At 41.5% G+C, this 16,258-nt stretch overlaps 1 protein-coding gene and 1 long non-coding RNA gene across 14 annotated transcripts in view; one reads left to right on the top strand and one right to left on the bottom strand.

The window, feature by feature from the left end:
• Window positions 1–16,258, bottom strand: part of LOC126582591 (cysteine-rich receptor-like protein kinase 44) — a 106,699-nt gene that overhangs the window by 9,918 nt on the left and 80,523 nt on the right. The window contains exons 4-8 of one of the 13 annotated variants that reach the window (XM_050246749.1): window positions 15,997–16,235; window positions 15,544–15,754; window positions 15,144–15,381; window positions 14,908–15,058; window positions 14,270–14,816 (exon numbers count right to left, since the gene is read on the bottom strand). The exons of 8 other annotated variants lie outside the window; for them this stretch is intronic. In XM_050246749.1, coding sequence (XP_050102706.1) covers window positions 14,508–14,816; window positions 14,908–15,058; window positions 15,144–15,381; window positions 15,544–15,754; window positions 15,997–16,235 — 1,148 coding nt within the window. In that variant the 3' untranslated portion in view covers window positions 14,270–14,507. Of the gene's footprint in view, window positions 1–12,894; window positions 13,877–14,115; window positions 14,250–14,269; window positions 14,817–14,907; window positions 15,059–15,143; window positions 15,382–15,543; window positions 15,755–15,996; window positions 16,236–16,258 lie in introns of those variants that run through there. 4 more of the 13 variants (XM_050246750.1, XM_050246754.1, XM_050246755.1 and 1 more) reach the window with 4 other exon arrangements.
• LOC126582601 (uncharacterized) overlaps window positions 1–16,258 on the top strand; it is a 72,968-nt gene that overhangs the window by 6,950 nt on the left and 49,760 nt on the right. Inside the window, exon 2 of the long non-coding RNA XR_007609553.1 lies at window positions 13,790–14,623. This is a non-coding gene — a long non-coding RNA (uncharacterized LOC126582601). The remainder of the gene's footprint in view (window positions 1–13,789; window positions 14,624–16,258) is intronic.

Genomic DNA, 16,258 nt, shown 5'->3' with positions numbered 1-16,258 from the left:
CCCGAAGAGCTGATGTTGCGTGTGGGGATTGTCGACATATTTTACTCAAGAAAATTTGCTTCTCGAAATCCAGAGAGTGGTGCCTCTTCAATTTTTGAACAAACGGCCATGCTGCCCTTTCTTTTATAGGGGCACCAATTGTGTGCAAGAAGTACGTTCAAAGAGTTATTGCTTGTAGGAATTTTCCCCTTATTTTCGTACTTCAGAGATTTATTGGACCTCATTTCTCCTTCATCATTTTTTAAAATATCTGGCCCATCCGACCGTCGTTTTGACTTGAACTTTGGTGAAGAAACAGCTATGTCTCCTCAAGACAACATATGGCGCCTATCCTTCTTATCCCCTACTGGTTCTCTTATCGTTGGGAACTTTGTGATAAAGAATGATATGACCGCTGCGGTGGTGGCTAGGAACCTTCTCACTCCCAAAGATAACAGACTACTTCCCAAACGGTCCGATGAGTTGGCTGTTAAAGATTTTCTGGCTTTCAATGTTCAATGTGCAGGTTCTGTGTCTAATATGGCCCAACGCCTATTTGCTCGAACCTGCCAACTTGAATCATTGGCGGCTGAAGTGATAAGTCTCAAACAGGAGATTAGATGGCTCAAGCATGAGAATAAACAGTTGCACATGCTCGCACATGACTATGCTACAAACATGAAGAATGAGCATGACCAACTGCAGGAATATGATGGTTAGATTTTACTTGATCATAAAAGGTTTGTGAGTTTGTTCCAAAGGCATTTATTGCCTTCGTCTTCTGGGGTTATACCGCGTAATGAAGCTCCAAATGATCAACCTTCGGTGTCTCCTCCTTTTGGGGTTCTGCCCAGTACTAAGGCTCCGAATGATCACCCTTCGGTGCCTACTCTTTCTAGGGCTCTGCCGACTGCTGAGACTTCTCCTGAGCAATCTTTGTGAAGGCTCCTTCTTGTTTGTTTATTTTGATTCATGTATATGTACATATTTGTAACTTATCAGAGATATCAATAAATAAGCCTTGCTTCATTTCAACGTATTGTGTTAAATACACCAAAGTCTTCTTCACTATGTTCTTTGAATTTTTTCTTTTGTTGAAGTTTGTATGTTAAAGCTTTGTGAGTGAAGCATGTAGGTTGAGGTAGTGCTCCCTTAATTTCCCGAGTGAGGAAAACTTCTCGGTTGAAGACTTGAAAAATCCAAGTTCCTAAGTGGTCGTGAGACTTCCGAGTATCAAGATGCAATAGCATATGGTAGGAGTCACCCAAGTCTCCGATCGAGGGAGTTGACGAATGAGGCATTTCCTTTCTAAGTGGTAGCCCAAAACTCCTCATTCATATATATTTGTTATGAAAGTTGTTAGGCCCAAAGAAGATGAGGCCTAGGCAATTTTTTTTTCGATTTTTTTTTTCTTTCGAATTTCCAATATATATATATATATATATATATATTAAAGCTTTGTAGGTGAAGCTTTGGTGTTGAAGCTTTGTAGGTGAAGCTTTGAGGTTGAAGCTTTGTTGGGTACCATGAATTGATTTTGCTTCACACTATCTTAATCAAGAGTGTGTGAAGCTTTTGTGTTGAAGCTTTGTAGGTGAAGCTTTTGTGGTGGGTGAAGCTTTTGTGGGTGAAGCTTTTATGTTGAAGCTTTGTAGATGAAGCTTTGGAGTTGAAGCTTTGTAGGTGAAGCTTTTGTGTTGAAGCTTTATAGGTGAAGCTTTGGAGTTGAAGCTTTGGTGTTGAAGCTTTTGTAGGTGAAGCTTTGGAGTTGACGCTTTTGTTGGGTAATATGAATTGATTTTGCTTCACACTATCTTAATCAAAAGTGAGTGAAGCTTTTGTAGGTGAAGCTTTGTTGGGTACCATGAATTGATTTTGCTTCACACTATCTTGATCAAGATAGTGTGAAGCTTTTGAGAATTTGTAGTTGCCCTCCATTTGTTGAAGCTTTTGTTGGTGAATCTTTTGTGGTGAAGCTTTGTAGGTGAAGCTTTGTTGGGTACCATGAATTGATTTTGCTTCACACTATCTTGATCAAGATAGTGTGAAGCTTTTGAGAATTTTTAGTTGTCCTCCATTGATGAAGCTTTGTTGAATTTCCCTTTTTTTTTTTTGGGGAAACTAGAAATTTGAAAATGTGGGAGAGACAACATATACAAATTTTGCTTCCACACTGTTGAGCAAGAGATTGTGATGCAAGCCACACCTTGTAGTAGTCGAAGGTTTGGATGAACCATATAAATTGAATTTGCTTCGAACAGTCTTGATTAAAAGTGTGTGAAGCTTTCTACGAGTTGTAGTTGCCCTTCATTGATGAAGCTTTTGTTGGCACCATAAATTAGTTTTGCTTCACACTGTCTTGATCAAGAGTGTGTGAAGCTTTTAACAATTGTGGTTGAACTCCTTTGATGAAGCTCTTGTTGGCACCATAAATTGGTTTTGTTTCATACTGTCTTGATCAAGAGAGTGTGAAGCTTTTGAGAATTGTGGTTGAACTCCTTTGATGAAGCTCTTGTTGGCACCATAAATTGGTTTTGCTTCACACTGTCTTGATCAAGAGTGTGTGAAGCTTTCAAGAATTGTGGTTACCCTTAATTGATGAAGCTCTTGTTGGCACCATAAATTGGTTTTGCTTCACACTGTCTTGATCAAGAGTGTGTGAAGCTTTTGAGAATTGTGGTTAAACTCCTTTGATGAAGCTTTTGTTGGCACCATAAATTGGTTTTGCTTCACACTGTCTTGATCAAGAGTGTGAAGCTTTTGAGAATTATGGTTGCCCTCTATTGATGAAGCTCTTGTTGGCACCATAAATTGGTTTTGCTTCACACTGTCTTGATCAAGAGTGTGTGAAGCTTTTGAGAATTGTAGTTGCCCTCCATTGATGAAGCTCTTGTTGGCACCATAAATTGGTTTTGCTTCACACTGTTTTGATCAAGAGTGTGTGAAACTTTTAAGAATTGTGGTTAACTCCTTTGATGAAGCTTTTGTTGGCACCATAAATTGGTTTTGCTTCACACTGTCTTGATCAAGAGTGTGTGAAGCTTTTAAGAATTGTGGTTAACTCCTTTGATGAAGCTTTTGTTGGCACCATAAATTGGTTTTGCTTCACACTGTTTTGATCAAGAGTGTGTGAAGCTTTCTACGAGTTATAGTGCTTGCATTGTTACAGAGGAGAAATGTTTGAAGCAAATGCAAGAGGGCTAAATAGCTTAATCTTCGTATGTCATGCACTGAAGTTGTTGTTGGCTTGCAATAAGACTTTGTTGATGACTATAACTTTTGTTGGGCATAAGTGTTTCCCTAGTTGAGTTGTTAAGCTTGAGGGTTTTTGATTATTTGTGAATGCTAGGAGTTCGCATGTATAAGTTGTACCATTCGTCTTCTGGTAGGTTGAATGAATGGTGAGTTGCTTTTATCACTTGGTTGGTGGTACGAAGGTGAGTTCTTTCATCACCTTTCATCACATTTCATCACCTGGTTGGTGGCACGAAGATGAGTTCCTTCTTCACCTGGTTGGTGGCATGAATGGCAAGTTGCCAACTGATATTAGAGTACGGGTTGTAGATTTCATCACCTGGTTGGTGGCATGAAGAAGAGTACTGGTTGTACATTTCATCACCTAGTTTGTGGCATGAAGATGAGTTCCGTCTTCACCTGATTGGTGGCATGAGTGGCAAGTTGCCAAATGATATTAGAGTACGGGTTGTATATTTCATCACCTGGTTGGTGGCATAAATGAAAGTACGGGTTGTACATTTCATCACCTGGTTGGTGACATGAAGATGAGTTCATTCTTCACATTTCATCACCTGGTTGGTGAGAATAAGAGCAAGGTGTTGAGGCACATTGTAGCATGTGTCAAATGACACAAAGTATGTTGAACCCTTTCGAAGCATAGTTGGCTTATGTATGAATGTGCTGGGATGTATGATTGAACGAATATACTGTGAAGATGTTCGTTTATTTGTATAGTCTTGTTGACATATACTTAGACTTTGTTTCATGTTGGAAGCATTCATGTTGAAGTTTTGAACCCGAGTGTTTCATTGCTAGGAATGTAAGAAGATTAGGACCAAGTTCTCTAAATCACCTCTTTATTGAATTCATGCCAAATAGTCTTCGTTACATAAGATGTCGAACGGCTGAAGCTTAACACTTGTACAATGTGAGTTTACTTGTAATAGTACTTCAAGTGATCAGCGTTCCATGGATAGCTAAGGGTCTTGCCATCGAAGCTTCTAAACTTGTAGGAGCTAAGGTGACTGATGCCAACAACTTTCAACGGTCCATCCCAGTTCAGACTAAGTGTTCCTTCACTCGAGACTCTGTCGTAGAGTAATCTTTTCTTCAATACCCAGTCCCTTACTTTAAAAGAACGAGGTTTGACCCTTGAGTCATAGTAGTTGGAGATGCGCTGCTTGTAGGCGACATTCTTCAAGTGAGCCTGGTTTCTGTGTTCCTCGACTAGATCTAAGTTGAGGGTAAGTTGTTTGTCATTTTCGCTTTGCCCGTAGTTCTGGACTCGGAACGTTGCTTACTCAAGCTCAACTGGAACAACTGCATTTGTACCAAAGGCAAGTGAGAATGGGGTTTCTCCTGTTAATGTTCGATACGAAATGCTGTATGACCAAAGAACTTGGGGTACGAATTCTGACCAACAACCTTTAGCCTTGTCCAAGCTGGTTTTCAAAGTTCGCTTGATTATTTTGTTGATGGCTTCGACTTGTCCTTTAGACTGGGGATGAGCTGGAGAGGCAAAACATAAGTTGATGTTGAACTTAGAGCAGAACATCCTGAACTTATTGTTGTCGAACTGTCGCCCGTTGTCAGTGACTATCACATTGGGAATGCCAAATCTGCAAATGATGTTCTTCCATACGAAGTCTTTTATTTTTGCCTCAGTAATGGTTGCCAAGGGTTCTACTTCAACCCACTTTGTGAAGTAGTCGACTGCAACGATTGCATAGCGGACCTTGCCATTCCCTGTAGGCATTAGGCCGATCAAATCAAGTCCCCATTGGGCGAAGGGCCAAGGGCTGATCATAAGAGTGAGCGGCTGGGGAAGGGAATAAGGAATAGTTGCGTTGACACTTATCACATAAGCGAGATGTTCTGATGGCATCTTGGTAGAGTGTTGGCCAGTAATATCCTTGGCAAAAAGCCTTGTGTGCTAAGGATCGAGATCCAGCATGATCTCCGCAGACTCCTTCATGTATTTCCCGAATTACAATTTCCGCCTCTGCGAGCGTAAGGCATCTTATGTATGGTAGGTTAAAACCCCATTTGTAAAGTTTGTCATTAATGATCAAGTAACGGGTAGCCTTGTATCGAATCTGCTTAGCTTGGACTTTATCGTTTGGGAGGGTACCATGCGTAAGGAATTTATAAATCGGGGTAATCCAACTATCCCCCTGTTGTAAGTTGCACATTTCCGTGGACATGGTGCTTGATGATGCTAACAATTCGACCTGAATTTTTCTCCCAATTTTGTTTTCCACTGCTGAGGCAAGGCAAGCCAAAGCGTCTGCATGACTATTTGCCACTTGAGGAATTTAGGTGATCTAGTAGTGGAAGTGCTTGAGCAACAATTGTGTTTGTGCCAAATATGCTGCCATGGAGCTATCCTTAGCGTCAAAGTTGTTGGTGACCTGGTTAACCATCAATTGGGAGTCACTGAAGATATCAATTCGTTTAACCCTAAGGTGTTTGGCCAAACGTAAGCCTGCTAGAAGGGCTTTATATTCAGCCTCATTATTCAATGTCTTAAATTTGAAACGAAGAGCATACTCCATTGCCACTTTGTCAGGGGTCATAAGGACTAGTCCTACTCTACAACCCTGTTGGTTGGACGAGCCATCAACATATAGACTCTATGTTGGGGCTGTTGGTTCTATTTTCTAAGCTTTCGAGGGTAATGAAACAACTTCTTTAGGCGTAGAAACAATGTCAACAGGATATGTGAAGTCGGCGATGAAATCTGCCACTGCTTGGCCCTTCTTAACTGGCTTTGGTTGGTAGGCGATGTCAAACTCACCTAATGCTATAGCCCATTTGATCATTCTCCCCGAAGTGTCAAGACTTTGGAGTATATGTCGAAGATGATGATTGGTAACCATGATGTTGGAGTGTGCTTGGAAGTAAGGGCGAAGTTTTCGAGCAGACATGACCAATGCTAGAGCTAATTTCTCAATGTTGGAGTATCGTGTCTCCGCATCTTGTAAGGCTTTGCTAGCGTACTAGACAGGCCGTTCGACATTACTATCATTTCGAATGAGAACGGAACTTACTGCTGAAGCCGATACCAATAGATAGATAATGAGAGTGTCGCCAACCTCATGTTTGGAGAGCAAAGGGGCTTTACTTATGTAGTCCTTGAGGTTCTTGAATACCTCGGCACATTCATCAGTCCAGATAATGTACTTCTTACTTTTCTTAAATGCTTTGAAAAAATGAGCACATCTGTCTGTGGTCTTAGAGATGAACCTAGTTAAGGCTGCCACCTTGCCAGTAAGGCTCTGGATGTCTTTTGAAGTTATCGGTTCCTTCATGTCGAAGATTGCTTTGATCTTCTCGGGATTAGCCTCAATGCCTCATTGGCTTATCATGAAGCCTAAGAATTTGCCAAAGCCTACGCTGAAGGCACATTTGTTGGGGTTCAACCTCATTTGACACCTCTTCAGAATGGTGAAAGTTTCAGATAAGTTAGTGATGTGTTGGTCAGCATGTTTGCTCTTGACTAGCATATCATCAACGTAAACTTCCATGCTCTTCTTAATCTGTTCGACGAACATTGAATTGACTAGTCTCTGATAAGTCGCTCCTGCATTCTTTAGGCCGAAGGACATGACTTTATAGCAATATAGTCCCCTGTCAGTAGTGAAGGCTGTGTGTTCTTGGTTCGGAGGGTTCATGAGGATTTGGTTGTATCCTGAGTAAGCATCCATGAAGCTCAGGAGTTCATACCCTACCGTAGAGTCTATAAGTCAGTCAATGAGAGGAAGAGGAACGCTATCCTTCGGGCATCATTTGTTTAGGTCAGTGTAGTCGACACACATTCTCCACAAGACCTTTTGGAGCAAGATACTTTCTTTGGTCGGATTTTTCTTAACAATGACCGTATTTGCTACCCATGTTGGGTAATTGACTTCACAGACGAAGCCTATGCCTTTGAGTTTTTCAACTTCTGTCTTCATTGCTTCGTATCGTTCAGCGTCATAAGATCTTCGCTTCGTCTCACCGGCTTGGTCTTGGGGTTAATACTCAAGCGATGACATATGATATCGGGAGAGATGCCTGACATGTCCTTGTATAACCAGGCGAAGACCTCAGTGTTCTCTTGCAAAAAAAGAGATCAATGCCAATCGAATGGGTGGTGATAAGGTAGTGCCAATCTTCACCATACGATCTGGATAATCTTTTGAGATAGAAACCTTCTCCAACTTTTCAGCGGGTTGTGCTTGCTGGGTGAAAGAGTCGTCTCGAGGATCGTCGGGTTGACTATTACCACCGTGAAGATCCAAGTTGGCTTCGTCTGGGCTGGTCTTTATGACTTGGTCATGTATAGAAAGGGTTTCCTTGGGCACATGCAGGTGATGTTGCTTGACCGAAGTGTTGTAACATGATCATGCACTAAGTTGATCTCCTCTGATGTAACCATTGCCATAAAGGGTTGGAAATTTCATCAACAACATATGTGTGGATACCATGGCCTTAAGATCATTGATGCCTGTGCGTCCAAAGATGACATTGTATGTCGTTGGGCAATCAACCACCAGGAGTTAGTGGTAATGGTAGCTGTGTAAGGGCTTGTACCAATGGTGAAAGGTAAGTGTATGCTCCCTAAAGGTTGCATGATATCACCGGAGAAGCTTATCAGAGGAGAAATCGAGCGATTGAGCAAGTGTTCAGCTACATTAAGTGCTCTGAAAGCTTCAACAAACATGATATTGACCGAAGCCCCCGTGTCTACCAGGATTCATCGTACTTCAAAGTTAGCTATGTGAGCTTCCACGATCAGTGGGTCGTTGTGAGGGTAGATGATACCTCTTTCTTCCTCAGGGTAGAAACATATTGGATCCCATTTAGGCTTTTGATACTTGCCTCTCCTGATGTCTTCCACGTGAAACACTTGTTGGCTAGGCCTTAAAGCTCGTTCGCTATTTTTCATAACCATGTTGGAAGATTTAGATATGGGTGTGCCGCCACTTATGGAATATATCACATTCACCTGGCGTTGGTTACGGTTAGCCCTTAGAGGGTGAATGAGGAATTGATAAATTTTTCTTTCACTTGCCAAAGCTTCAATATGATCACGAAGGGTGATACACTTCTTGCCGTCATGGTCGTTATGCTCGTGGTAGCAGCAAAACGTGCCTGTGTTCTTCGTGGGCTTTTAATCCGGGTGCCTCGGCTTTGGCTTCGGTATCAGGTGTGCTCTGCTGGGGTAAATGGCCACGCATGTGGCGTTCAAAGGTGTGTATGCCTCATACCTCGGGGTAAGGCCTGTCCTGACACGTGCTTGACCCACTGTGTTTACTGCCTGGGGTCGGGGATTATCGTGGCGATACCCTTGGTTATCACGGTAGTGTCCCTTACTCCTTTTACTAAAATGAGACTGGTGAGGATGAAAATCTTTCATTTTGCCTTGAGATTGATATGTCTGTTGACTTGGCAAAGTATTAAGTAAGGTAAGGGAAGGCACCGCTGCCGTTTGAAAGGTTGAAGTTTTCTCATTTGGGTGGGTATGGCTTCCACTTCCCACTTGCTGATAGGGGATGGTTGTTGGGAGTTTCTCTTGGTATGTCATTGCCTCGGCGGAGACATGGTTATAAGTCTACGCCATCACCTTAGAGTAAGTCTTCCAAGTGTTGGCATTGATCATATACTTGAAGAAACAACGGGAATACTCATGGCTGAAGCGGCCAGCATACATACGTAATGACTCGTCTGGCTTGTGGCGAATAGTGTATAAGTCATCCGTAGAGTGCAAGCGATCGGTCTGGAAAATGTGTTGAGAAACAAACAGTTTCCTCAATTCCTCAAATGAGTCTACCGTCTCAAGTGGGAGACGGCAATACCAGTTTAGGGCTCCGCCAGAAAAGGGTGGAGGGGAAGAGAAGACATCGCTATTCGTCGGTGTGCATCCGGTATGCCATGGTGGACTCAAAGAGGTTAAGGTTTTCAATCGGATCCTCCTTTCCAGTATAGAGTTGCAAGCTAAACTTCTGCTTGGTCTTTGCTTGGAGGGGGGTGTCGAGGATCCTTCTTGTAAAAGGGTCAGGCCTAGGTTGGTTCCGATCAGGTATCTCAGCTTGTCGTTTAGCCTTCAATTTGTTTACTTTCTTAAGGAACTGTAGGACAAGAGGGTCTTGAGTGGAGTCATGTACCACTGGAGCTTTATTTTATAAATCTCCATCTTCTGTTGGAAGTAAGAAGGTTTGATCAAGAGCATGTGATTTTTCCCTAGACTCGCCGTACTGACTTCCAAGGTATGTCTGTCGGAACATCTCTGAGTCCCCTATACCTTCATGTTTCTCTAAGACTTGTTGCCCTTTCCCCAAATTAGTAGTCGGCCTGGGACATGGGAGGGGACCGAGTCTTTCAGAGACCCTTGGGTCATTGATCTTCGAGCTTACATGGATGAGATTATCTCGACGTTGCTTTAGGAAGTCTTGACAGTCGTAAAAGACAGCTTTCAATCCTTCCACTCCTTCTGTAAGGAGGTGCCTTCCTCCACTCCTCCTGCTTTGGGTCGAAGCAGCTGGGTTGAGAGAAGTCTTATGTTGGTCGCCATTTCGATGAGTAGCTCGCTCCTCAACAGGAATACCCATGTCGAAGGCAAATGACCTTCCGTGTTGGGGGGTACCCAGTTGATGGTTGACTTCCACAGGGGTGATGAGCTCGTGTGTTTTAGTATATCTAGCCTCGTGGAGCATCTCGAAAACCTTCTCATACTGCTCTTGGAGGATCTCATTCTTCATCGCTATCTTGTTGTTCTAAGCCTCCAGCACATCGACTTTAGCCTGAAGAGCAAACTTATTTTGTTCATTCTTTCGTTACTTCGCACCAGGTGCAAGATGGGTGTCATTCTGTGTGCTGTGGCTTCCTTCACTCCCCATGTTGGAAATGGATGCCTGGTTAAAAGAGAGTGTACGAATGGTGGAAACCAGCTTAACAAAGTTGAAGAAAGTGGGAATAAGTGTTGTTCCCACAGACGGCGCCAAATGTTGATGCACAAAATCAGTGAGGACTTTGGTACAACAGAAAGTGTTAAGTTTGTGACCTTCGCTAGATTGCTCCGGTCACTAGTGTGGACAAGTATGTAAATGGATAGAGACAGGGAAGCAAACACAAGATGTACATGGTTCACCCAGATTGGCTACGTCTGAGGAGTAGAGAAGTTCTCATTAATTGTGAAGGGTTTACACAAGTACATAGGTTCAAGCTATCCTTTAGTGAGTACTAGTGAATGATTTAGTACAAATGACATTAGGCAATATTGTGGGAGAATGATCTTTTTTTATAGAAGAGAGTTTCTAGTTTTGTTTTGACATTGACACGTGTCATGTTGTGATTGGCTTCCGATGTTGACACGTGTCGCGCTATGATTGGCTTCTGGTGTCGACACGTGTCGCGCTGTGATTGGCCTCCGGGTTGGAGGGAAACTCTTCTGGGTCCTTGACGGTATAACGTTGACCGGTGCTCAGTAGTTTCAGAATTGGTCAAGTATGGTACAAACAGCTTCAGTCTGATTTATCCCGAAAATTCTTGCCATTCTGAAGTCTGAAATTTTGGGGTTCAACAGTCCATCCAGCAATATGTTGCTTTTAAGTCCCTGTGGATGATTTTCAGTCTGGAGTACTTGCGGATATAGAGTACTCCTTGAGCAATGCCTTCTATAATTTTAAAACGTCTTCCCCAATCTATTTCTTTTTTTTTTCAGATGCATCTGATTGGACAAACCATGAAGAAAGATGAGAAAATGTTTTTCATTTCATTTTAGATCAAAAGTTGGACACAATCAGTGGCGAAGCCACGTGAGGGCGAGGAGTGGCCGCCGCCACTTCCCTTGCCGGGAAACACCACTAGAGAGCTGGGTTCGCCACTCCTCTCGGGCCTCGTTGGAAAAACCTGGTTCATCTTCTCCTCTGTTTTTGCTGGGCAATCTGTTCTGCTGCGCGCAGCAGCAGCAGATTGCTGTTTTTTTTTTTTTTAAATCCAGGCCAAAACGACGTGGTTTTGGGCTTGGTAAAAAAAATAATTTTTTTTAAAACAAAACAGCGCCGTTTCAGCCATTACCAATCTGTTTCATTTCTCCATTGGGTTCGCAGCCACCCAATTGGGTGTCTCTTGTTTCTGATTCCCCGCGAGCTTGTACCTGTGCAACTCGAGAGTCTTGTGTTCGAGCCTGACGACAAGGATTAAAACTTCGTTGCCTCACTGGGTTGTGGTGGTGGATCTGCTCGTAGAAATCATACGGCTCCCAGATGTGGTCCAGAGGCAACGGCGGCGGCAACTGCAGTGACATCCTCACTAACGATTATGCCGTCGTTTTTGGTACTGTCTTTAATTCCATTGCTGACTCAATTCAAATTTTTATAACCCCGAAACAATAAAAGGTGAAAATTTGGGTTGTGTTTTTGTGGATTGGAAATTAATTGCATTGCATAGAATTATAGCGTAATGTTGTTATTTATTATTAATTATTGATATGAACCATTTGATGAATGAAATTGTTGATATTGATATGAATGAATATTGATGAATGAAGATTAGTGATGAATTTGTTGATTATTGATAATTTGAATTATTGAATAATTTAAATAATTACTGATATTGAGTAATTGAATTGTTAGTTTAATTAGTTATTAGTCATATAATAAAGTTACTCTAGCATTAATACATTACGAGACTGTAACTTTTTAGTTATTAGTCATAACATAAAATATCGCCAACAATAATTGTAACTTCTTTGTATTGGTATATTATTGTCTACTATGTAAAGAATTTGATTGTTCACATTGTTTTAGAACCCTTTACGCTTTTAAGTTTCGTCCCTCCGCTCGACAATTCCTGGCTTTGCCACTGGACACAATGCATTTGATCTTGCAATACATGGCATTTAAACACATGGAAAACAATTTGCAGAAACATAGAATCAATAAGTCATTAGAATGTATATATATACCAAACTCCGATTGGGCATGTACTCGTAGATCAATATCATTTCTTCGTCTTCAATACAGCAACCCAAGAGCCGAACGAGGCTGGTGTGTTGGAGCTTGGCAATAAGTTTTAACTCATTCATGAACTCCGGGTGTCCTTGGCCTGACCTTTTTGATAACCTTTTACTTGATTTTCAGCCAAAATGCCCTGTATAGAGGAATAAAATCGCACAAGAAAAAAAATTTGTTAGAGAAGTGCAAAGGAACGGTCATGTTTCTAAAAGGAGAAATTATTTTCGAACACCCTTTTTTCTCCTTCAGCACACCCATGTGTACTGTCTCGTGATTCTTTTCTTTGGAATCATTCAATCCAAAGGTCATAAATAAACAAGAAGTGTGCATGAGGAGAAAATTTTTATTTAGAGTACACAGTAGAAGTGTCACCTTGTAGACAGGGCCAAATCCTCCCTCTCCGAGTTTATTAGCTTCAGCAAAGTTGTTTGTAGCAGCTATTATAGCCCTTAAACCAAAGATCGGCAGTTCTGCATCATTCTATTCCTATGCTCTCTTTTCTTTCCCAATGTTTTCTTCCATAAGAAATAGCCAAAAATGACAACAAGCAAACCTGTGATTGGTGAGACTATTGCAATCAAAAGGGATGACTTAATTACAGCTGCAAAGAGAACAAAAAGATCATTAGGACAACATTAATATTAATGGCTCAAGACAAGAATAATCATTGTCTTATTACGTTTTTTCTTAATGTCGGAAGCTGCAGCTCTGATGTATAAAGTTCTTCCGTCACCGCCATTGTTATCACGTTCTTTCAGATCCAAGACATCTCTATGCCATACTGAACATCCATTGCTACTGGCATAAGCATAAGCAGTGCAACGGCAGTCATTTAAGCAGATTGATCTACAACTTTCGATACTAACAGCATCTTCATATTTCATATTTTCAGGCAATGAATGGCTATGTATTCCTAGAAACCCGTCTCGAGTGGCATTCGCACACTGCACACTGGTTGTTCTTGACCACCCACCAGAATAAATCTGCAAGTCCCAATCACTCTGCCGGTTTGGCTTAAAGCCCTTCAAACATTTGCACGAGGGTGTGGGATTACAACTGGAGAAAGCCCCACAAAAAGCATAAACATCACACCCTTGTCTTGGTTGAACCCAAAACAAATTCCTCTGCTTGGAAGTCTCCAACCATGTTAGTTGCTGAATCTGCCCCAAGGCAGATATGGAGCATCGAGATGCAATTCTCGGATCATAAAGAGAATAGGTGAAATAACTTTCGTTCTCATTCGTAACATAACTATAATTGAAGATATAATTTAGCCTCATTTCAGGAACCAGGTTGAAAATATGTGAACTTTCATCCCATGATCCGCTGGTCCGATACTGTTTAGACCTATTCCACAGTAAGATATATGAATTGCTTTCATCCAGGGATAGCTTAAGAGAGTAAAGACCTGGCGCAGGATCCTTCAAATTCTTCCATGATGTGAGAATTTGGGCATGATCGGTAATTTTGTTGAATCCGAGTCTACCTCCTGGTAGCCAAGTATGGGTTGGATGATCAAAGCTTTGCCATAAAGGCTCTGACGTATTATTACTAGAGCCGGCTCTGAAGACAAGGTTTCCGCTATCCAAAAGAACTGCTTGTACAGAACCAGAACTGGTGGTGGAGTTTAAATCTGTTGACCAAACCGGGTTTTTGGACATGTTCCGGAGAACTAAATTACCATCTAAGATGGTCAACACAGAAGAAAATCTATCAGATACTGGTATTTCCCCAACACTACTTGGCTGCTGAATTCTTCAGCAGCCAAGTTCTTTCCGTATTTCCCTATTTGCTACCCAAACAACGGTCATCTCGGATACTACTTGCTTGGAGTACCATATGCCTATATGGTAGTTTGAAAGCTGACCTGGTTTGAAGAAACCTAGCTCAAACATCTCACCTGCAGAAACAATGGTTTGATTGCCTAGAGAGAGATTGGTTTTCGCTAATGGTGTCAGCTGCAAAGGAAACATGGGACTCGAGAAATGCACATAATAAAATAACGGAGAACACGGACTTTGAGTTTGGTTTGGTATTCATGGCTGCACAAAGAATTAAGCAGGCAGGCAAAGATTTAACGTATGCAAGTTACTGGAACTTAACCTATAAGCCCTTAAGTCAACTATTCAACCCATCACTTACAGTTCCTTAGCTGGCATATTAGACTTTACATTTTAGAAAATACATATTGAACCCTTTAAGTGTTGTATAAAACAGCTAGTTGTCGGGGTGTTTATTCTAATATACTATACTATTTTCTCAACTGCTTGCCAGTCACCGCTCTTCCAACGCCTATCGACCTTCTGGCAAACTCATGGTGACTGTGTTGTGGGAAAAAATGGTAGGTGTTTGAGACGAACAAACAGGACTGGAATTTCTGTGTGTTGAAAATGCAGGTTCTTTGAAAGGTGGAAGAGATGTAGATTCATTGCCCTGCAGCATACGAATTACTAAAGACATTGTTGGTCGATCAGCTGGAGCTTCTTGAACACACAAAAACCCTACATGGATACACTTCAAAGCTTCATCGAGCCGACATGTTTCCCTTACCGATTCATCAATCACCTCCATTCCTCTTCCGTCTTTCCACAAGTCCCATGCCTAATTAAAATGTTGAACGCATGGTCATTTGTGAATTTGAAAGGCTTAAAAACAGAATGATCATGAGTTGGAATAGTTTTTCAGCACTTACCCATCCAGCAAGAGTTGGTGAATGTTCAAAGAGATAAAAAGCAGCATTCTTCTTTCCGCTGACAATCTCCAACAACACCACTCCGAAGCTGAATACATCTAATTTCTCAGAGAAATGACCATATCTCGCATACTCGGGTGACATGTAGCCGCTGCACATGAATTGACAGTACGTAGAGAAGTAAGCAATAGAACATTACTTCAATGAAAACATGTACCAGATATATGCAGACTTACTATGTGCCAACAACCCTATTGGTATTCGCTTCAGTCTGATTTATCCCGAAAATCCTTGCCATTCCAAAGTCTGAAATTTTGGGGTTCAAGACTCCATCCAACAATATGTTACTTGTTTTTAGGTCCCTGTGGATGATTTTCAATCTCGAGTACTTGTGGATATAAAGTACTCCTTGAGCAATGCCTTCTATAATTCGAAAACGTCTTCCCCAATCTAATTCTCTTTTTTCAGGTGCATCTGATTGGACAAACCATGAAGAAAGATGAGCAAGTGTTTTTCTTTTCATTTTAGATAAAATATTTGGACACAGTGCATTTGAACTTGCAGTACATGGCATTTGCACACAAGGAAAACAATGTGCAGAAACAAAGAATTAATAAGTCATTAGCATGTATATACCAAACAAAAGTTTGTCCAAGCTCCGATTGGGCATGTACTCGTAGATCAATATCATTTCCTCGTCTTCAATACAGCAACCCAGGAGCCTAACGAGATTGGTATGCTGGAGCTTGGCAATAAGTTTTAACTCATTCATGAACTCCTGGTGTCCTTGGCCTGACTTTTTTGATAACCTTTTTATGGCTACTTCTTGATTTTCAGCCAAAATTCCCTGTATAGAGGAAGAAAATCGCTCAAGAGAAAATATTGTTAGAGAAGTACAAAAGAACGGTCAGGTTTATGAAAGGAGAAATTATTTTCAGACACCCTTTATTCTCCTTCTGCACACCCATGTGTACTTTGTCCCGTGATTCATCTCCTTGGAATTATTCAATCCAAAGGTCATAAATAAACAAGGTGTGTGCATGAGGAGACAAATGTATTAGTATTTAGAATACACAGTGGAAGTGTCACCTTGTAGACAGGGCCAAATCCTCCCTCTCCGAGTTTATTAGCTTCAGCGAAGTTGTTTGTAGCTGCTATTATAGCCCTTAAACCAAAGATCGGCAGTTCTGCATCATTCATTTCACCTCCAGCCGCAACTTTACTTTTTGTTCCCAATGTTTTCTTCCATAAGAAATAGCCAAAAATGACAACAAGCAAACCTGTGATTGTTGAGACTATTGCAATCAAAGGGGACAACTTAATTACACCTGCAAAGAGAAGAAAACGATCA

This window comes from Malus sylvestris, chromosome 9 (assembly GCF_916048215.2).
Source record: "Malus sylvestris chromosome 9, drMalSylv7.2, whole genome shotgun sequence".
NCBI classification, from domain to species: Eukaryota; Viridiplantae; Streptophyta; class Magnoliopsida; order Rosales; family Rosaceae; genus Malus; species Malus sylvestris.
The sequence above is the reverse complement of the archived record's forward strand: the minus strand, read 5'-3'. Positions and strand labels throughout refer to the sequence as shown.